We start from the raw sequence: 22,997 nt of genomic DNA, 5'->3' as shown, positions 1-22,997 counted from the left end.
AATACCCGACTGTTTTGGACGTAATATGGTCGGTGTTTACAATAGCATCGCTAGCACTCAGAGCTAACCTGTGTGAAGAAGCAGGAAGTAGAAAGGAACTCACCTTGTGGTCTAACGGCAAGAGAGAAAGCCTTTGAGCTCCAGACTGTTTCAGAGAGAATCCTTGATGATCCACGATATGGCGTTTCATCACGGCAGCATTTATTTTAGACGGTAGCTGCCGGGTCCCGCATGAGCTCAGACCCCTCCTCTTTTGAGCAAAACACTTCATAGACATGTTTTTTATATATCTATGCTATTGCCTAAAAATAATAGCATGATAGGTGACTTTTAAAAAACACGACTCAGCCATAAAAAACCTCCAAAGTTTGGATTTTGTTGTCGTTTAAAATAAAAGATCTGTCTATTTAATGTTATATATGGATCTATTTGGTTTAATTGAATGGATGGCAACTTATCAACCATTGTTATTAAGTACCTTTCACAGCTTGATTAAGAACATCTTCCCCAGATAACAAACCAGTGAGACAACAGTTCTTTGCTATGTGTTTATTTTTCTGCAAAACATCAAAAACAGGTATATATTCTTATTGACTCGAGTTAAGATTCACAGCAAAACCTCATCAAACCTTTGAAAAGCTTTCATCGTGTCCGCGCTACAATAATATTGTCATATTTCATCATCATCAGAGCAAAGACACACACCTACTGCTGGACGAGATGACATCCAGCCTGTTGTCTAAAACAAAAGCAGAGTAGCTGTGCCGTTTACATGGTTACATAAAAAAGTGAGTGGTAGTTCCTACAGTTTCCACAAAGACCACATCACATTATCTACAGGTGCATGCGTTGAAATGCGTCGTTATATCGTTACATGATTCATTAAGGGTTGGCCAAGTACGATGTTTGGAACATTTCTTTTATCCATGATTTTGTAACGACAACTCTGAAAAATACTTTAAAATGTTGACTACGCCCTTGTAGGCTATCTCTCACGATGTGACAGTTAAGGGTGACATCATTTCCTCAACGTCTTGCGTCGCATCACCTGATTATAGGAAACGCAGAACAACAAAGGGCTTTATTTGTTGAAACCGTTCGAGCCACCCCATCATAACTCAAACTGGTAGTTTTTAAATCCAATGATCAGAAAACAATATCCTAACATTATTCTATATGTGTTTTCACTACCTTATCACACGCTAACTAACGTTTATAAAAGGACAATTACACCGTAGCTATGTGGATTAACGTTGGAATCAGAGCATCCTTATTGTATACGAAATGTTTCTGTGATTAATAATCATCGCTCGCCTCCTCTTCCTCGTCGTACTTCCTCTTCACCGAGTGCTTCTTGTGCTTACCCCGGTGTCTCCGTTTCCCGGCGAGCTCGGGGTTAGCGTCCCTCGTGTGCATCTGCTCGTGTTTCTTCAGCAGGCCGGGCACGGAGAAGCCCTTCCCGCACGTTTCACACGTCCACGGCTTCTTGCAGGTGTGCGTCCTCTTGTGCACGTTCAGATGGGACGCCAGCTTGTAGGTTTTGCCGCAGACGTCGCAGCTGAACGGCCGCTCGTTGGTGTGCAGCCGGATGTGGACCTTCAGGTTCCCCACCTGGGTGAAGGTCTTCTCGCAGATGGAGCAGCGGTACGGCCTCTCTCTCGTATGGATCCTCAGGTGGACCCTCAGGCAGTATTTGCTGGAGAACTTCTTCTGGCAGACGGGGCAGGGGATCTTAGCTTTGGGCACGTGGTCCTGCTGGTGCCTCTTCAGGTCCGACAGGTACACGAAGGTCTTTCCGCACTGGGAGCAGAGGTACTGGCGGTCTCCGATGTGGTATCCCATGTGTCTCTTCAGCAGGCTGGGGACGAGGAACCTCTTCCCGCAGCGCTCGCACATGTGAGGGCGGTCTCGGGTGTGCCAGCGCTCGTGGTTGGACAGCTTGAAGGCCGTGGGGAAGCTCTTGCTGCAGTGCTTGCAGGGGAACGTCATCTGGCTGGTGTGGCACTCCATGTGGCGCTTGAAGTAGGTGGACTGCGTGAAGCCCTTGTTGCAGATGTTGCAGTAGAAGGGCTTCTGGCCGCTGTGAGCCAGCATGTGCTTGGAGAGGCTCTGCAGTTTGGTGAAGCACTTCCCACACTGCCCGCAGGCGTAGGGGCGCGCCGTGCTGTGCGTCTTCAGGTGGTTGTTGAGGAACGCCTGGGTCCTGAAGCTCTTGTTGCAGGCGGTGCACACGAAGGGCTTCTCTCCGGTGTGGATGCGCTCGTGGTCCATCAGCTTTGACTGGTACGGGAAGCTCTTGTCACAGACGCTGCAGGTGTATCGGTCCGCCGGCGGTCGGATCTGCTTCTTCCTCCTGATGCTGGGCTTGTCGTCGTCGTCTAACATCAGCTGGGCGGGGGGGAGGGGAGGCAGGGCGGGGAGCGAGAGGGAGTTGGTGGCGATCTGTGACACCCACTGATGCAGCGTGACCCGATAAGTGTTGGGCTTTTGGGCGTCTTTTGTTGCTGCTGCACTCTGAGAGGCGGACTTCACGGGCATCGAGACGACCCGGAAAGGGATGGCTTTTGGAGCCGGCTGCGCTTCTGGCTTATCGGCTGCTTCCTGTTCCCCTGGTGGTTCCTGTGTACTTTTCTTTTGCACCGATTCCTCCGTCTCAACTGTGTGTGCGGCACCTTTTTCCTTCTCTGCTCCTCCTCCAGCAGCAGCTGTGTTAGCACCCCCCCCCGCCTCCTGTGGTCTGACGTCAGGGGTTTCAGCGTCGTCTGACATCACTCCGAGGTCCTCAGCGTCACTGAGGGAGGCCGAGCTCGTTTCATTGGTTGTTACTTCTACACGTTTTGGGGATGGCGGCGGCGGAGGAGCCGAAGGAGGAGGTGGAGGAGGAGGTGGTGGAGGAGGAGGAGGAGGAGGAGGCTCGACTGGTTTGGGTCGGAAGGCGAGTGAAGAGAGGACGCAGTTTCCCACGGAGGACGAGATAGTTGCTGCATGAATAGAAAAAGTATGTCAACATTTAAACATATGTACATTAATATTGTTACTGTTTATCTGTATTATTATTATCCTTATGTGTATTCTCATGTGAACTCTGTGTTCACTTTCTACTGTTTATTGGTTTTTGTTTTCTTTGTATTGTTTCTGATTTTAGGGAAAGCGTCTTTGAGCATTAGGAAAAGCGCTATAAAAATCCAATGTATTATTATTATTATTATTCTGTATCTCAAGGGTCAAGGCTTTTATTGTCATGTGTGCAAAGCTACAGTCAGGGTTCATACACTTTTTCACCAATGATTTCCAATGACTTTTCCATGACTTCTCAATGACCTTTACCTCATTTTCCATGACCAAAAGAAAATTACGACTGAAAATGGTTTATTTGAACATGGAACAGGAAAATAAGGTCTGCATATTAAACATGTTGTGCCTATCTAAAACAAGTCAAATAGTAGGCTTACTAGCTTCTACTCGCTGAAGCAACTGTAGTCAGGGATGCGAACTTATCAGGTATGAAAAAGGTGACAAGGATCCGAGCCCCCGACTCCATGGAATATCGGTTTAGGAATAACAGAGGATTTTAGCAATCAGAACAACTAAAGCAGCAGGTAATAATAACAGAAACGCCTAAGAGTCACATCTAATAGAAATATATAAAAGCATTTATTTTAATTGTGTAGCAGTCAGTTTATAATTTGGCAGCACTGTTGAGCATTTTGAAAATGTATTTTCATGCCTCTGTGCAAGGCTTAGTCTTTCTATCTTTATAGCCACTGGTGTAAAGTAACTAAGTTCATAAACTCAAGTACTACTTGGGTACAATTTTGAGATACATATTTCAATGTTTTGCTACTGTGTACTTCTACTCCTCTACAGTTCAGAGGTACATGGTGTACTTCTCCTCCACTGCATGTATTTAATACCTTTAGTTACTTCACAGATCTGGATGAATGATGTGAAATATAATCAAGTGTTAAATCAGACTTTAGTTCCACCTGGAGTAAATCCACCAGCTACCCTGCAGTCTACAAAGTACTTCAGACTAGCTGCACCTCCACCAGCTACCCTGCAGTCTACAAAGTACTTCAGACTAGCTGCACCTCCACCAGCTACCCTGCAGTCTACAAAGCCATTCAAACTAGCTGCACCTTCACCAGCTTTGAGAACACTTTCATGATCAATCATTATAAAACATATCATATATATTATTCTGAAATGGACCAATCTGCACAATGACTACTTTCACTGTCTTTCACTATATTTAGATGAGAATACTTTTCTACTTTCACTTGAGGAACATTTTGAATGCAGGACCTTTACTGCAACAGAGTATTCCTACACTCTGGTACTTCTACTTTTACTCAAGTACAAGACCTGAGTACTTCTACTTTTACTCAAGTACAAGATCTGAGTACTTCTACTTTGACTACAATATCTGAGTACTTCTACTTTTACTCAAGTACAAGATCTCAGTACTTCTACTTTTAATCAAGTACTAGATCTGAGTACTTACTTCTACTTTTACTCAAGAACAAGACCTGAGTACTTCTACTTTTATTCTAGTACAATATCTATCGTTATACCACCTCTGTTTATAGCCTATGAAAAAAACGATTAGAAAACGAAATCTAAAGCTAACGTTAGCAGATAGTGACAATGTATGCTAGCTAGCTCAACGATTCCTTAAATAATATTGCGACAGAAAAACGTTTCTGCCGCTCTGCTCTGAACGGCCCGTTCTAACAGCTGTTCACCAGCGGCTCAGTCTGTGCCACAGTGACTCCGCAGTTAACGAACGCACCGTAGATAATGTAGCTGACCCTCATACCGGAGCAGCAGAGCTCAGCCGACAGGCAGGAAGACTCGAGCACACAGCTCGCGCTTCATATATTAAAAAATAACACCATGCGCGTCATGATGGCACATAACAGCTCGCGACCGCAGATTATTTCGGCGATTAGATCAAATGTAAATTAAATTTGACGCAACTTTAGTTACATTTCCATGACTTTTCCAGGGCCTGGAATTTGCATTTTGAAATTCCATGACTTTTCCAGGTTTTCAATGACCGTACGAACCCCGTACAGTGGAGTTATGCAGGCACGAAAACAGGTCAGGGGTGAAAAAGGTGAGAAGGATATTATCCCTCTAGCGGAAGAACATTTTGAATATTCCATATTTTAAAGCATCAATCCGATGCCAACCTGGGGAGAGCTGGAGAAACTTAACTTCAGCCATGAGTCAAACATATTATGACCTCCTTACTAAGTATTATCAGGGATGCAAACTCATCAGGTATGGAAAAGGTGACAAGGACCCGAGCCCCCCGACCCCACGGAATATCGGCTTTAAAATGAGGAATAACAGGATTTTAGCAGTCAGAACAACTAAAGCAGCAGTGTTACTAAGAACAGAAATGGCAAAGAGTCACATCTAATATAAATATATATAAAAGCATTTATTTTAATTGTGTAGCAATGAGTTTATAATTTGGCAGCACTGTTGAGCATTTTGAAAATCTATTGTCATGCATCTGTGCAAGGTTGAGTCTTTCTATCTTTATAGCCACTGGTGTAAAGTAACTAAATTCATAAACTCAACAAGTACTATACGTGGGTACAATTTAGAGATACTTGTACTTTATTTAAGTATTTCAATGTTTTGCTACTTTGTTCTTCTTCTCCTCTACAGTTCAGAGGTACATGGTGTACTTCTACTCCTCAACAGTTCAGAGGTACATGGTGTACTTATACTCCTCAACAGTTCAGAGGTACATGGTGTACTTCTACTCCACTAGAGTTCAGAGGTACATGGTGTACTTCTACTGCACTACATGTATTTAACACCTTTAGTTACTCTACAGATGTGGATGAATGATGGTAAATCTAATCAAGTGTTGAATCAGACTTTAGTTCCACCTGGAGTAAATCCACCAGCTACCCTGCAGTCTACAAAGCCATTCAGACTAGCTGCACCTGTACCAGCTTTGAGAACACTTTCATGATCAATCATTATAAAACACATCATATATATTATTCTGAAACGGACCAATCTGCACAACGACTACTTTTACTGTCTTTCACTATATTTGATGAGAATACTTTTCTACTTTCACTTGAGGAACATTTTGAATGCAGGACTTTTACTGTGACAGAGTATTCCTACACTCTGGTACTTCTACTTTTACTCAAGTACAAGATCTGAGTACTTCTACTTTTACTCAAGGACAAGATCTGAGTACTTGTATTTTACACAAGTACAAGATCTGAGTACTTCTACTTTTACTCAAGGACAAGATCTGAGTACTTCTACTTTTAGTCAAGTACAAGATCTGAGTGCTTCTACTTTTACTAAGAACAAGATCTGAGTACTTCTACTTTTACACAAGTACAAGATCTGAGTACTTCTACTTGTACTCAAGTACAAGATCTGAGTACTTATAATTTCACTACAAGATCTGAGTACTTCTACTTTTACTCAAGTACAAGATCTGAGTACTTCTACTTTTACTCAAGAACAAGATCTGAGTACTTGTACTTTTACACAAGTACAATATCTGAGTACTTCTACTTTTACTCAAGAACAAGATCTGAGTACTTCTACTTTTACACAAGTACAAGATCTGAGTACTTCTACTTTTACTCAAGTACACAATCTGAGTTCTTCTACTTTTACTCAAGTACAAGATCTGAGTACTTCTGCTTTTACTCAAGTACAAGACCTGAGTACTTCTACTTTTACTCTAGTACAAGACCTGAGTACTTCTACTTTTACTCAATTACACGATCTGAGTACTTCTACTTTTACTCAAGTACAAGATCTGAGTACTTCTACTTTTACTCAAGAACAAGATCTGAGTACTTCTACTTTTACTAAGTACAAGATCTGAGTACTTATAATTTCACTACAAGATCTGAGTACTTCTACTTTTACTCAAGTACAAGATCTGAGTACTTCTACTTTTACTCAAGAACAAGATCTGAGTACTTCTACTTTTACTCAAGTACAAGATCTGAGTGCTTCTACTTTTACTAAGTACAAGATCTGAGTACTTCTACTTTTACTCAAGCACAAGATCCGAGTACTTCTACTTTTACTCAAGAACAAGATCTGAGTACTTCTACTTTTACACAAGTACAAGATCTGAGTACTTCTACTTTTACTCAAGTACACAATCTGAGTTCTTCTACTTTTACTCAAGTACAAGATCTGAGTACTTCTGCTTTTACTCAAGTACAAGACCTGAGTACTTCTACTTTTACTCTAGTACAAGACCTGAGTACTTCTACTTTTACTCAATTACACGATCTGAGTACTTCTGCTTTTACTCAAGTACACGATCTGAGTACTTCTACTTTTACTCAAGTACAAGATCTGAGTACTTCTACTTTTACTCAAGAACAAGATCTGAGTACTTCTACTTTTACTCAAGTCCAAGATCTGAGTGCTTCTACTCAAGTACAAGATCTATACTTATACCACCTCCGTTTATCGCCTATGAAAAAAAAAATATTAGAAAACGAAGGCTAAAGCTAACGTTAGCAGATAGTGACAATGTATGCTAGCTAGCTCAACGATAATATTGCGACAGAAAAACTTTTCAGTGCACATCACGCTCTGCGCTCCGACAGGGAGCTCTGCTCTGAACACCTGAACGGCCCGTTCTAACAGCTGTTCACCAGCGGTCCAGTCTGTGCCACAGTGACTCCGGACCGCACAGTTAATATTAACGAACGCACCCGTAGCTAATGTGGCTGCTGAAGCTAGACCATCACCGCGGAGCAGCAGAGCCGACAGGCAGGAAGACTCGAGCACACAGCTCGCGCTGCATTATAATATATAAAAAAAGAACACCATGCGTGTCATGATGGCACATAACAGCTCGCGGCCGCAGATTACTCCGGGTCCCAGACCCCCCCCCCCCCCATACCCCAAAAATATTTTTATTGCAGATCTACATGAATCACACAAACGACCTATTTTGGATTCAAAACGGCGAATTTCGCCGAAAGGTGAGTGATTCTCATGCCTGGTTATGACAATGACAATCTTAGTTCCCAGACTCCTCCAACAGAGCAACATGAATAAAACAGATAGCAGGGTGTCTGCAGGAATCCTGAAGTCAAAACCTTTTAAGACCTTCTTTAAGACCCTTTCCATACATTTTAAGACCTCATCGCCACTTCGAGTTGTAACCGGTTACCTTGGCGACACACTTTACCTCACATTGACTATATACAGTATTGATTGTCCTTCCTCCTTATCTTCCAACCATTTGGACACAAACTTGCATTTTCCCATAACGATGTTGCTTAGCAACCGGCGTAAACGGACCTTCGCGCGCTATCAAGCAGTGAGCGTGCGATGTCCTGTTCAGATGACGTCACACCCAACGGGATGCCATCAATAAACTCCACAGAATCTCACTACACACCTACGCCATGACTACATCCAGGCAGGCTGTAGAACACAACCTCTCTGGACACTTTATATACTTATTGAAAACAAGCTACAACATGTAATACCTTGGGAAATGCAGTTTAATACTTTTTAATAGCCTTCATTTTCTCTAAATTGATTGATCAACTTTTAATACTTTTTAAGACCCCGCGGACCCCCTGGATAATAGTGCAAGTACATCAAATAAAATAGAATGGAAATTGTGCAGAATAGTCTGTATACAAGTAATTGGAATATTGACATTATATAAGTTGCAAACAGATGAATGTTCTTTCAAAAGTCCAAGTGGTTAACAGTGTAAAGGCCTGTGGGATGAAGCCGTCCCTGAGTCTGTAAAACACCTGGATCACTAAGGGTCCATCTTATCTTATCTGAAGTGTACCTTTAATACCCAGCAGCCCCTTGGCCTGCTGGTGCAGGAGGAGGGTCTTCAGGTCCCGGCTGTCGGGGATGAATCCGCCGCAGGCCCCCAGCTCCGAGGGCTGGGCGGAGAGCATGGAGCCGAGCTGAGGACGAGAGGAGGGACAACAAATGAGCATCGATTTATTGTTCAATATTAGGTTAGATCACGTTTTCTTACATGTACATTTAGAATTACTATTATATTATTTATACAAACACACATGTCTGAAATTAAAAATGAAGTAGTTTCTGTAAAAACGACAACATTTTTACAACAACAAATTAGTTAAGAGTAGGTTTGCAAAGGGGCGGAACATTTCCGGTACATTTCCATGGGAAGTTATGCTGGGGAATTTTGGAAATATTCCATTTTGGAAACTTTCCATGGGAACAAACTGGGAATTTTCAAAATGGAAGGTTGGCTCTTCGTAGGGAACTTAAATATAGTTGGGGAAAGTATATTTCAGCATAATCTTGATTAAAACAAACAGATGCCATTCAAGTACACTTGGATATCCATGCCATAGCACACTGCTTACTGCATGGCTATTGAGACCACACCCCCTGCAGGCACTGTGCATGCCTCCATCACATGAGGTGAGTAAGTCACAGGGGTGAGTAATATTTAACTCAACATTCATGTTTTTGTTCTTCAATGAAACAAATGATTGTTCAATAAAATAATTAAAACTTGTTCTGTTCTACTTACAAATAAATCTGTTGAAATGTCATGTTTTTTTAATTGTATCATTTAGCATGGAAGTTTTCTTATGACAAAACAAAATATATGTTTATGCTTGGATATGATACAATTCGATTACATTACCCTCAATTCCCAGTTAGTTCCCATGGAAAGTTGCCAATATGGAATATTTCCAAAATGCCCCACCTTTAACTTCCCATGGAAAGTTGCCAATATGGAATATTTCCAAAATGCCCCACCTTTAACTTCCCATGGAAACTTACCAGAAATGTTCCGCCCCTTTGTGGCCAGTACATAAATGATGTGGCCCCCACCACCATCCAAGTTGGCCATCCCTGCTGAAGGGGGTGTGGTCTCAATAGCCATGCAGTAAGCAGTGTGCCATGTGCATGTGATGGAGGAATGGCATGGATATCCAAGTGTACTTGAATTGCATCTGTTTGTTTTAGTCAGATTATGCTAAAATATATTTTCCCAACTATATTTAAGTTCCCTACGAAGAGCCAACCTTCAATTTAGAAAATTCTCAGTTTACTCCCATGGAAAGTTTCCATCTTTGAAAATTCCCCTGAATGTTGCAACCCTAGTTAAGAGTGTAGATTTGTTTTGCCTGTTAGGTTAGAGCAGGGGTGTCAAACTCAAGGCCCGGGGGCCAAATCCGGCCTGTGACTTCATTTAATGCGGCCCCACAAGAGCTTGTAAAGAATATAATGTTTTTTATACGGTTACATGTCGATTTACAGAAGCACGTTGCCCATAAACTACATGTCCCACAATGCATCTCAAATTTGACTTTTTTTTATTTAGAATTTCACTTTTTTTCTTCAAAATATGCATTTTTTTATTACTTTTTTTCCAGAATTTCACTTTTCTTTTTAAATCATTTTGTGACATTCTCACTTAAGAGACTTATGAAGTTATTACCCTATCCGATAATAATCCAATGCAGAGGCAATAATGTAATATAATACATTATTTTATATTAAATATTTATCTATGTATTTTTATATAGTCTTATATATAAAACTGGCGCGAGATGAAATTGAGTTTGACACCCCTGGGTTAGAGCATGTTTTACTTACGGACCGACAGATTATGATTAGGAAGTTTCCCTTTTTTGTACTTCACAAAGCTTCTGTTAAACGTTGCTCTCAGATTGTTGTCAAATCGGTCAACATTTAAAAATAATCCAACCAAAACACAGCTTTTGAAAAAGATGTTCAAATAGTTTTTGTACAATTTGTCTAAGAAACGTTTAAATGTCATTCTTGCTTTGTTTCAATGTAGAGCTATTTTATTCGATACCTGGTCAAATGAGTTACTGTAATGGGTCCTGTGGATCAACTATAGAATACATGTATTTGTTTTAATCCCCTAGGATCTGGGAGGAAGCTGTCGCCTCTCGGACAATCAGATAAAAACGCACTTCCTGTCTCCAACCAGAAGCCCAATCAATGCAGTCTCTGTAGTTCGGCGTAAAGAAGTGGAATTCTTTGACGAATGATTTAGAGGGCTGAAAGAACATTTTTATGTTTAAAAAAATGTACAAAGAAAGTGTAATTAGAAAGAATGAAGTTGACTTTCGATTGTGTTCTGGTTTTATGTTTCAGTATTTGTAAGCGACTGAAAGAATATTGCTGACTTTTTAATGGTCATTTCCTTTGTTGTTATTGTTTTGTAAGAAGGGGCAGGTAAAAGAAGATTTTCTTGTCTACATGGTTTGTTTTAAAATAACTGCCATGTGTGGAATAAACAAATAAATCAAAAAGGTAACAATAAATGTTTGAAAAGCAAATGTACAAGTGCATACCTGGGAGAGATTGGGAACGGGAAGAACTTGCTCCAGCTTGCAGACCAGACCTGCAGTGAGAGCCTGCAGCGCCACGTCGAACTTCGTCCCGTACTGAACGGGGAACACTTCCTGCACGGAGAGAAAGACGTTTGAGTTGTGAGCGCCGATGTGTAAGAGCCATTTAGGCACATTATGTTATGGTACAGGGTCTACGCAGGAATCCTGAAGTCACATGGAAGACCTTCTTTAAGACCCTCTCCATACATTTTAAGACCTCATCACCACTTTGAGTTTTAACCGGTTACCTTGGCGACACACTTTACCTCACATTGACTATATACAGTATTGATTGTCCTTCCTCCTTCTCTTCCAACCATTTGGACGCAGACTTGCATTTCCCCATAACGATGTTGCTTAACAACCGGCGTAAACGGAGCTTTGCACGCTATCAAGCAGTGAGCGTGCGATGTTCTGTTCAGATGACGTCAAACCCAACGGGATGCCATCAATAAACTCCACAGAATCACACGACACACCTACGCCATGACTACATTCAGGCAGACTGTAGAACACAACCTCTCTGGACCATTACATACTTAGTGAAAACAAGCTACAAAATGTAATACCTTGGAAAATGCCGTTTAATACTTTTTAATAGCCTTCATTTTATCTAAATTGATTTAACAATACTTTTTAAGACCCCGCGGACCCCCTGCAAAAAGATATAAATGAATGTATTGTGCTATAAACACTACATATTCACTGTGTTTTAATAAAACCACATCTAAATGAGAGGCACATGTTAGTGTAAAACAGGAAATAGCTTTATGTGATGACAACCAACGATGGTATATTACTATATTAACACAGGTGAGGATACCTGGAAGAAGCGCTTTTTTTCCGCTGGGTTCTTGAGCAGGTTCTGCACCAGCACCATGAAGTTCGTTTGGGATTTCTCCACCTCTGGGTCCTTCTGTAAAACACAGCAAATACCGTCACTGAGGTTGAATTGACACACACGCCATGTTTAAACGTGTCCATGACTGCATGTTTTCTCAGGGAACAGAAAAAGTCCTTTCTTACCGCTAAAACTTTAAGCTTATTGATGAGCGTTTGAATGGTTTTAGAATCCGGTGGGCCGTCCTTTTGAAGCAAATCCAAAATGATCTACGGTACAGGAAGTGATAAAGCATAAATCAAAACCTGAGTAAAACAAACCTCATAAGAGCTGAAATAGACTTCCTCGTAGGTCTCAAGTATTCAGGACATTCTGAGCAGGTTTTTAATGATTAAAACTCCTCAATCGAAGATGTCCATTTAACTTGAAAGCAGAAATTCTGCACAGTGAATAGAATAAGAATAGAATATATCTTTATTTGTCATCATCAATGCAATTTCCTTAGCAACTCTCACTGCAGTAAAAAATCGACACAATAAATAAGCCTACATCAAAGATACAGTTTTGTGAGCATGTAATAGGAAATATACGGAGTTCATGTTAGGATACAAGGACAGATATAGGAACACAAGCTTTTATACATTTGTACAACAGCTACTTTGCACAATTGTAATGTATATATAATGTAATGTCTTAAGTATTAATGTATTTTCTTAAAGGTCCCATGTCATGGCCAGGGCCGTATCCAGGATTTCCTAAATACCGAGGTCCAAACATGCTAGGGGGGTTCGGGGGGGTTCGGGGGTATACCCCCCCCCCCCCGAGATTTTTGGGATTTTCATGATCTAGTTAGGTGCTTTTTAAGTCCTGTGGGGGGGTCACACATTGGATAGTATATTGATTTCAAACCATGTCAGTGGGCTGCAGCATACATTATTTTTGAAAGTGTAATGCATAAGAATCAGTTGCTTGTTACCATTAGGGATTAACTTTGTCTTTACTCCTAGACATTTAACCTTATTCTGTGTGTTGACATTTACGACCATCCCTGCTTCTAATCTCCCGTAAGGAATGTGTTAATGCAGTCGTATGTTGATACTAGGTTGTATGGCCTGACCTGGTGGGCACAGGGAGGTTTTGCGAGTGTGAGAACGCTGGCTTTCTAAACTCCAGAGATGTGAGAGACATCTTCTGTGTCTGCAGATGTTTCCGCCCATCCCCAATATGTGGATTTGACTCTCTGTAAACTAGTTAAAAGGTCTACCAAGATACGAGGCTGATCAGATTTGACATGGCAAACCACCCGTGCAGTCAGAACCTTTGACTGTGTGACTTGTGATGTGAATTTCTCCGGCCGATGCTTGTATTACATATCAGTGTTTGACATCAGAACTCCTGCTCGTCCCGTGTCTCACGAGTCGGTGACTCCCACTGCATTGCTACACAGAAGTTTCCTCCACAGTTACTATTAATGATCTGGACATGCAGAAGAGGCTAAAATTATCACAAAACATTGTCAACATTAATTTTCCATGTCTCTCTCCTTTCCATCACCTGCAGCCTCTCTTCCATCTTCTTGAGTCTCTCTGTCTTCTTCCTGTTCTTTACTCTCTCTGTCCTCTACTCTTTCTCTTTGTTCAATCTCTCCCTCGTTGTTCACTTTTTGCTCCTCCTCACTTGTCGCTCCTGCCAGTGAATCAAAAGCAATCCAGCAATTTAGTTCATTTCACTTGCATTCTTATTTTTATTTAAATCTGTTATGTTTGATTCTCAAAAGAGAACAAAGATGTAAGCAAAATGTGTTTTATACAATTGTATGTTATTATGACATAACTGCAATAGATGTATGTTGTTTTAGAATTATGCCTATTGTCTATATTGTAAATGAAGACTATTGTTATAGATGGATGGATAGATAGATGGATGGATGGGGTTATTAAGCCTACATTCTTTTGTGTGACTGTACCTGCAGTTCCTCCCTGACTTCCATCACTTTCTCTCTCTCTCTGCCTGTCGTGTTTCTTCCTTACCAAAGCTGAGCTTCGACTGACGTAGTCTTTTCTTTATATCTGAGTCAGTGTAAAAAGAAAACAATACAATGTTATATCTTCAATGTTTACTCAAATTGAAAGGAAAGAAAAGCATTCCAACGTTTGTTAAAAGGTAATCCTTCTGACATTGGATGAATGTAATGAACTGTAGCTCTCTAGCTAGTTTATTCACACAATTTAAACCAAAGTATAGCCTATAGCAGCAATATAAGTTAGTGTGCATGTTGTCGGACGTCCACTGACTAACGTAGAGCGTTCACACAGGATCTGCTGGTCCTATTAGGCCGCAAGGTGAACCTCGAAAAGTCCTCTAGAAAAGAAATCCCGCTCCACAGAAGTGGAACTACACAATCTTTAGTTCATAAAAAAGAACGCGTCATGCTTATCCACCCAAAAAAAGTTCGTCGCTAAAATTCCTGCCAATTCTTCTAGGCACGTAATTATTGGCTGAACTAGTCCCTTCAAAGCGTAATAATATCGTGGTCCAAAGTAGTGCCACGGTTCGTCACGTGATCGTGCTCCACCAATTGGGTAGCTGCATATTGTCAACAGAAGTGAAAGATGGCCGCCTACATGGTTGCGCTAAACCAGACCAAATGGATTCTAAACAGTGCTGTATGCTTGTTTTATGTCATGTTTTGTCATATGTCTTAATACATCACTAAGTCCGAGGTAATTGCGTTATATACGCGGTATTTGTGAGAGGTTTTACTATCTGGGAACAGAGTTGACCATCGAATCAACATTGACTAGCAGCGTTTATCAGCCAACTCCAGCTACAAACAATTTCCCCACGGGGATTAATAAAGTATATCAAACTCAAATTTATCAAACTATCATTCCTGGACTACCATGTTCGCATCGCTAGGTTCATTGTCTGAGCTCGTTGATTATTCCATTAGACTGAGGACTTTTTGTCTGTCTGTTGTTACCCTGTACACTTTAAATGCACTCTTAAAATGACTTGATTTCATACATAGCTGCGTCCAAGAAGAAGGTTAACTTGTTACGTTAAGTAATTTAGATCAATAAAAAGCAGTACTTCCAGGCTGAAGACTTTTCTTTTTGTCGCTGCTTTTAATTGAACTATTCATATCTTAGACTGCACTGTAACTTTTATCCATGTATTTTTTCTTTTAATGTTTATTTTATTAGCTTTTCTTTTTAATGACTGATTTTAAATGCCATTTTCTTAATGTCTTTCATTTTTTGTAAAGCACTTTGAATTGCCTTGTGTACAAATATAAAAAGGTATGACGTAGAAAACAGTAGAAAACAGAATAAGGACATATAATGGAGTATAATTGATTGGTGTCAGGTGATCGTGATCCGCAGCCACGGCTGGGCGGAGCGGCTGATTGGTGCTGTGATTGCCTCAGCTGGTTAAAAGAGTCCTGCTGATTATACTCTGTGTTCTAGTTTGGTTGTGAAGCCACACGGTTTTTTGACCGCTGCATTGCACTGCAGAGAAGAGACTATTTGTTTATTTAAAGGACGAACACTGTTTCTGGCAGACTGGCAACTTTAAAAGTAGCCCTCGGTTCAAAAAAGGTTGGGCACCCCTGCTGTATAGCATGTGTATTCACTCTCTGTCCTACACGGCTTGTTGGAGCTCCTGCCCCCCCCCCCTCCCTGTGAGCCCACTGTGCTCTGATTGGTCAGCTCGCCCACTCTGTTCTGATGAGTCCACCACCGTTACAACGGAACATCAGTGATTATGTTTTACAACGGCGTTAGCAACCAGGAAATGACACCAGTAACGACAAAGAGATGAGAATGCTGCGTGGGGTCTGGGTGCCGTGTTGGCGCAACGTTGCTGCGAGGAGCGGACAGTGTGAGCTGGCTTACTGGTGTGGTTTCCTGGTTGCTGCGTGGGGTCAGCGAGACACCGCGAAAACCAGCCCGAGCGCGCGCACACACACACACACACACACACACACACACACACACACACACACACACACACACACACACACACACACACACACACACACACACACACACACACACACACACACACACACACACACACACACACACACACACAACACACACACACACACACACACACACACACACACACACACACACACACACACACACACACACACACACACACACACACACACACACACACACACACACACACACACACAGTGAGTCTGTGGGTGTGCTCAGACACACAGACTCACAGCCTCTCGCTGTCTCAGGCTGAGAAATCCGTGGACGCAGCTGAGAAAAGATTGAGTGAGTGTGTGTGTGTGTGTGTGTGTGTGTGTGAGGAAGTCAGCGGATTGGTAACGGCTCCGCGGATTGGTCCATTTGGGTATGGTTAAGTCACCATACCTTTAAGAAACGGCATCGAAAGCTCAGTGTGATGGAGGTACCGTATTTAGCAAATAAATCCACAATTTTGACAAATGCTGTATTCTGCTGTTGTAACACATTGTACAACGTGCTATGTATTTGATATGGTCATGCCAATTAAAAGCATTACAAACTCACCTGTTCACCATGGCCTTTAACCCCTAACCCTTCACAGCCCCCCTAATTCCACTCCTACTGCTATTAAATTAAATGTGTATTTACTTTATTATGTTCCCCTTCTGATTGTTTGTTTGTTCCCCATGTAAAGCGGCCTTGGGTCCCTTGAAAGGCGCTATACTAATGTAATCTATTATTAAAGCTCCATTGAATTTGATATTCGCTCACCCTCGCTCTCAACCCCAGGACGAGCTGCGCCGTCTGCTTGAAGCTGATGAGGTCGGGGACAGTTTGCGTCACCATGGTAACAAACTCCTCCACTTTCGCGTACTGCTTGACGTTTCTCTGCCGGATGACCTGCCAGATGTACGAGTAGGTGAGCTGCAGGGGGGAGGCCATGAGGCGGAGGGAGGAGAGGGGGAGGGCACCTGTGAACAGAAGAAGAGGGAGTTAGTCAAAGTCAACTTTATTGACAATCTTTCAGTTTGTGAGAAGAGTAGAACGAAGCGGTATAAAAACATTTTATCCCAGCAGCTATTGCACAACTTATCAAATCATAGGAGCGTCACACAGATGCCTATTTAGTTAATTATGAATTTTGAATGCCCATGTTTGTACTAGTGTTCTTCTTTTCAAATGTTTTAAAATATTTTGAGAATTGACGGAGCAGGGTCTACTTGTATTAGTTCTTTTATTAGAGATGTGTCTGTTGTCTGTGTTTGGTTTTATCTGCAAACTAAATCTAAATAAATAAAAGAACCTGAACCCTGTGTGTAGTGTACAGACAGAGATCGAAATACCGTTTCCCACAATCCCAAATACAAATATATGTATGCAAATATGCATATACCTATATATACACAATCAAAGACACATATGCACACATTAAGACCTAAATAAAAGCACAACAATCAATATATACAAAAATAAAAGTTAGGAAGATTTCTGTCAGAAAAATAGGAAGCAAGTTTCTTTTGTTTTGGTCTATTGACAGAGAAGTAATCGCCAGCTCTATCGATAAATAAAGTATCTTAACTATTCATTCATGATTGACAGGAAAGGCTGTTTTCAGCTTCTCAAATATAGCATATTTTCTCAGTTCCTATTAAACTGGATATCTTCTGGTTTTGGACGGACAAAAGCAGACAACTGAAGACACCATTTTGGATTTTGAGAAATTAGGATAGACATTTCCATAGACTAAACAATTATCCCAAAATGATCTGCATGTTAATCAATAAAAAGGAATGATAGCTATTATAATACATATCAAAATGATAACAATAGGGCTTCCACTTGGAGCAGGGCCGCCGCTTGCTGTTTGGGGCCCCGGACCAGAAGGGGGCCCCCAAAGAACGTAGATTAAGAAGGCCCACACAGGGCCGTATCCAGGATTTCCTAAATATCGAGGTCCAAGGATGCTAGGGGGGTTCGGGGGTATACCCTCCCGAGATTTCTGGGATTTTCATGATCTAGTTAGGTGCTTTTTAAGTCCTGTGGGGGGTCACACATTGGATGATATATTGATTTCAAACCATGTCAGTGGACTACAGCATCAATTATTTTGAATTAGTTCATTGTTACTATTAATGATCTGGACATGCGGAAGAGGCTAAAATTATCACAAAACATTGTCAACATTCATTTTCCATGGCTCTCTCCTTTCCATAACCTGCAGCCTCTCTTCCATCTGAGTCTCTCTGTCTTCTTCCTGTTCTTTACTCTCTCTGTCCTCTACTCTTTCTCTTTGTTTAATCTCTCCCTCGTTGTTCACTTGTTGCTCCTGCCAGTGAATTAAAAACAATTCAGAAATGTAGTTCATTTCACTTTCATTTTTTTTTATCTGTTTGATTCTCAAAAGAGAACAAAGATGTAAGCAAATTGTGTTTTATACAATTGTACTGCAATAGATGTATGTTGTTTAAAAATGATGCATATTGTCTATATTGTAAATGAAGACTAAGTTATAGATAAATAGATAGATAGATGGATAGATAGATGGATAGATAGATGGATACATAGATAGTAGGGCTGTGGCGATACACTAATCTCACGATACGATACACGATATTCAGCCAACGATACGATATATATCACGATATTCAGCCAACGATACGATTCGATATAATTCGATACACTTATATCATTTTCTGAAAGATTTTAAAGGGACAGTGGGATTTTGGTGACATCTTGTAAGTGTTCCATTGACTTGGATTGAATTAATTCAACTGAAAACTGAAAGCATCCATTATACAATATATGGCTCTGACAGAGAGTCTACAGCTTGCAAATGCTGGACAAAATGAATCAAAAGAAAGATGTGCAAACTCTAGCTGTAAAGTGCAGTATCACAATGGACAATGGAGAATGAAAAGGTGCAGCAGGTGGCGGAACACGGGGGATTTGAATGGGACTTGTTAGAAATTAAAATCAATGTTTTGATGGCATAAAGTACCATAAACATAGTCAGTTTAAATGCTGTTTTATACTGAAAAACCAGAAGTTGTTGTGCAAAACCAGTTGTTGAGCTTTTATTCTGAAAATCCTTCATCTCCGGTTAGCATTTAGCATGTGGCTAATATACCATTTCCTATAGAGGTGCATTTAGTAGCGATATGACACGGAGTGTTGCACACCGAAACCTACTGATTTCAACACTACAACTATAGACGTCGAGATATTATTATTGCTGAATATTAAATGAAGGTACAGTTTATTTGAATACGTTTGTTTACAGACGTGGGTAGCATGAGACAACATTCGGAACTACCGGAAATGATACCAGCCGTGAGGTATTTTTGGAGTATTGATTACAGCGTTTAAAATGTATTAAATGCAAAGTCATGAAAGAGATAAGGAGGAGAAAAGGCGTGTTTAGTTATATATTTAATGTGCAATGTCAGAATCCTCTGTAATGCGCAACAACGAACATTGGAGACGTGGAGGGCCGATCCCCAGCAGCGCCAACCGGCCCACAGGGAGGATTCAGCAGAGGATATTTAACAGCTGGAAAGGTGGAGCTCGCTCTCTTCCCTTCGCTCATTTTCTGCTTGTAACATTACCGCGCTTTTTATTAATTAAAGTATACATTTGAACATTCTCAGAGACTCAATTAGTCTCCTTTTTAAAGCTTCTCTCCTGGACGTGAGTATAACGAACACAGTTATCAGACTTAATGTATCGATACCCGCGGCTGAAATATCGATACTTTCTCGGAAAATTAAATATCGATATATATCGCAAGATCGATTAAATTGCACAGCCCTAATAGATAGACAGATAGATGGATGGATACATAGATAGATGGATGGATAGATGGATGGATAGATGGATGGATATATAGATGGATGGATGGATGGAAAGATAGATGGATGGATAGATAGATGGATGGATACATAGATAGATGGATGGATAGATGGATGGATATATAGATAGATGGATGGATAGATAGATGGATAGATGGAAAGATAGATGGATGGATAGATAGATGGATGGATGGATGGAAAGATAGATGGATGGATAGATAGATGGATGGATGGAAAGATGGATGGATGGAAAGATGGATATATAGATAGATGGATGGATAGATAGATGGATGGAAAGATGGATGGATGGATAGATAGATGGATGGATGGAAAGATGGATGGATGGATGGATAGATAGATGGATGGAAAGATGGATGGATAGATGGATGGATAGATGGATGGAAAGATGGATGGATAGATAGATGGATGGATAGATGGATGGATAGATGGATGGGGTTATTAAGCCTACATTCTTTTGTGTGACTGTACCTGCAGTTCCTCCCTGACTTCCATCACTTTTTCTCTCTCTCTTTCTCTCTGCTTGTCCTGTTTCTTCCTTACCAAAGCTGAGCTTCGACTGACGTAGTATTTTCTTTATATCTGAGTCAGTGTAAAAAGAAAACAATACAATGTTATATCTTCAAAGTTTTACTCAAATTGAAATAAAAGAAAAGCATTACAACGTTTGTTAAAAGGTAATCCTTCTGACATTGGATGAATGTAATTAACTTTAGCTCTCTAGATAGTTTATTCACGCAATTTAAACCAAAGTATAGCCTATAGCTGCAATATAAGTTAGTGTGCATGTTGTCGGACGTCCACTGACTAACGTAGAGCGTTCACACAGGATCTGCTGGTCCTATGATGTCCTGAGGAACAGAAACACAAGCAGCCCACTGGACTCAGATCTCTAGATACCTCATCACTCCTCCGCTGCTCCGGTACAAGTCAGGGCTTGATAGTTGTTGTTGATACATGTCGTCTTCATCTGTTTGCTTAATCGAGAGTACGTAGTTATGCAGCGCCCCCCATCGTCAGTAAATGGAAGTACTACAAAGAATCCCTTTTAGTGCAGTTATTTCACAAGTGTAGTTGTATACACAGCTCGGAAAAAATTACCGAGGTGACGTCAATGGTGGATACGGCCCTGGGCCCACAGCAACGACAACATGAAACACTCTTTAATTTACTGCAACGACATGTCGGGAAACCCCCTCAAGGCGGCCCCATGCATCGCACGTCGTTATCTTAAGTTTCGTTGCCTTGCCTTGCTCCACTCCGGGGGGGTACTTACGGTTTTGCTGAAGTTTAACTAACTTATTTGCCCTTCAGTAACAAAGTATGTCCACCGTCTATAAATTATAATAACATAACAACGTTTGTAACTAAGAAAATTTAATTTTGAGGTACCAATGTTTGCTTCTGTGTACTTCTACTCCACTACAATTCAGAGGTAAATGGTGTACTTTCACTTCACTACATGTATTTAACACCTTTAGTTACTTCACAGATCTGGATGAATGATGTGAAATATAATCAGCTCTTAAATCAGACTTTAGTTCCACCTGGAGTAAATCCACCAGCTACCCTGCAGTCTACAAAGTCATTCAAACTAGCTGCACCTTTACCAGCTTTGAGAACACTTTCATGATCAATCATTATAAAACATATCATATATATTATTCTGAAATGGACCAATCTGCACAACGACTACTTTCACTGTCGCTACTTTAACTATATTTTGATGAGAATACTTTTCTACTTTTACTTGAGGAACATTTTTGAATGCAGGATTTTTACTTACACAGTTTTCCTACACTCTGGTACTTCTACTTTTACTCAAGTACAAGATCTGAGTACCTGGTTACAGTAAACCACAGGATGTGCAGGAGGAACCTGTAGGGGGCGCTGCAGAGCTAACACATGATGAATGCCGATAAGCTGCAGATGGGTTGGTTTAGGATGAAACTAAGCGGGTACGTTTGCGTGTACGTACGGTCGGGAAGAGAATGAGCGCCAAAGTGCAACCTAGTTAGATTCAAACTCAAACTAGTCTGATTAGTGTTTAGCGGGATTCATCCTGGTTGTTGTTAGCTTAGCTTAACACGACGCATCCGGAGCAGAGGACGGTTTTATTTGAAATCCAGCGGCATGGACCATCCCTGCTTTATCTTGTATTATTAAACAGCTGCAGAATAACATTAGAAAACTCTGCAACACGTAACATCAGAAGCGAAAAGACAGTTCTCCGCAACACGTGGTTTTCTTTGCGTCTCATTTTCTAACCGTTGTTCCCTTAGCTACAGTTAGCTTGGTAGCTTAGCAACCTACCTGTGGTATCGGACCGTTTCTCCATTCTGTGCCCGCGTGGGTTCCCCTACTTCATGAGAATGTGCAACGACTACACAGATACACTCACGGTGTTGTAGTTTAGCCCCAAATATAATGTTTAAAAGTCATTAAATGCCTTTCTTCCGACAGTCAAGCCAGGAAGAATAATGGCGGCCGCTGGGTAGCAGCTTTCCAAAACAAAAGTCCGAGTGTTTCCGGCGGAAACGAGTGTAAAAAATAAAAGCACGGTGAATTTGCAAAGAAGGAGCAAGTGGAAGAGCGATTTGTCAAATAAATGATCATCAAACTTGTATAATGAACTGTATTTTGATGTTATAATGTGTTCTTACTAAGAAAAATAATAACAGCAAAAAAAAAGTATATCTTAACTTATAATAGTTTCTTTATATACTTCTTTAAATGTTTAAAAAAAAAAACGTTTTTAACTGTTTATGTATGCACCGTGTACAGTTGGCAATACAATTGTTCCTGATTTAATGTTTTGTATATTGTAAATCCTGCACATTTCTGCTCCACGCTACGTCTTGTCTGGCAGTGGCTCAATCAGTAGGGGCTTTGA

The 22,997-nt window shown here is 40.9% G+C and overlaps 1 protein-coding gene across 3 annotated transcripts; it reads right to left on the bottom strand.

Annotated features, from left to right (window-relative positions):
- Window positions 1-534: 534 nt before the first annotated feature.
- On the bottom strand, window positions 535-22,774 carry LOC117439209 (zinc finger protein 629). 3 transcript variants are annotated; one of them, XM_071201796.1, is made up of 8 exons: window positions 22,418-22,774; window positions 20,576-20,686; window positions 17,010-17,209; window positions 12,432-12,515; window positions 12,229-12,321; window positions 11,367-11,477; window positions 8,834-8,957; window positions 535-2,981 (listed from the first exon to the last, which is right to left on the bottom strand). In XM_071201796.1, the coding sequence occupies exons 1-8, from the start codon at window positions 22,440-22,442 to the stop codon at window positions 1,297-1,299; spliced, it is 2,433 nt and encodes an 810-aa protein (XP_071057897.1). In that variant the 5' UTR covers window positions 22,443-22,774; the 3' UTR covers window positions 535-1,296. The 3 variants fall into 3 exon arrangements, with proteins under 3 accessions (XP_071057897.1, XP_033930898.1, XP_033930900.1); XM_034075007.2 differs by lacking the exon at window positions 20,576-20,686 and having other exon boundaries at window positions 22,418-22,772; XM_034075009.2 differs by lacking the exons at window positions 20,576-20,686; window positions 22,418-22,774 and adding an exon at window positions 14,213-14,315 and having other exon boundaries at window positions 17,010-17,097.
- Between the last annotated feature and the right edge of the window lie 223 nt (window positions 22,775-22,997).

The sequence above is a fragment of the Pseudochaenichthys georgianus genome, chromosome 23 (assembly GCF_902827115.2).
Source record: "Pseudochaenichthys georgianus chromosome 23, fPseGeo1.2, whole genome shotgun sequence".
NCBI lineage: Eukaryota > Metazoa > Chordata > Actinopteri > Perciformes > Channichthyidae > Pseudochaenichthys > Pseudochaenichthys georgianus.
This window is presented reverse-complemented; position numbering and strand designations above follow the sequence as displayed.

Excerpts from the sequence above, each read along its gene's own strand:
- LOC117439209 (XM_071201796.1), bottom strand. The coding sequence starts at position 22,442 with ATGGAGAAACGGTCCGATACCACAG. Across the intron at positions 20,687-22,417 it reads GAAACGGTCCGATACCACAG|ATATAAAGAAAATACTACGT; the intron begins GTAGGTTGCTAA and ends ACACTGACTCAG. Across the intron at positions 12,516-17,009 it reads TCCTGGGGTTGAGAGCGAGG|ATCATTTTGGATTTGCTTCA; the intron begins GTGAGCGAATAT and ends CCTGTACCGTAG.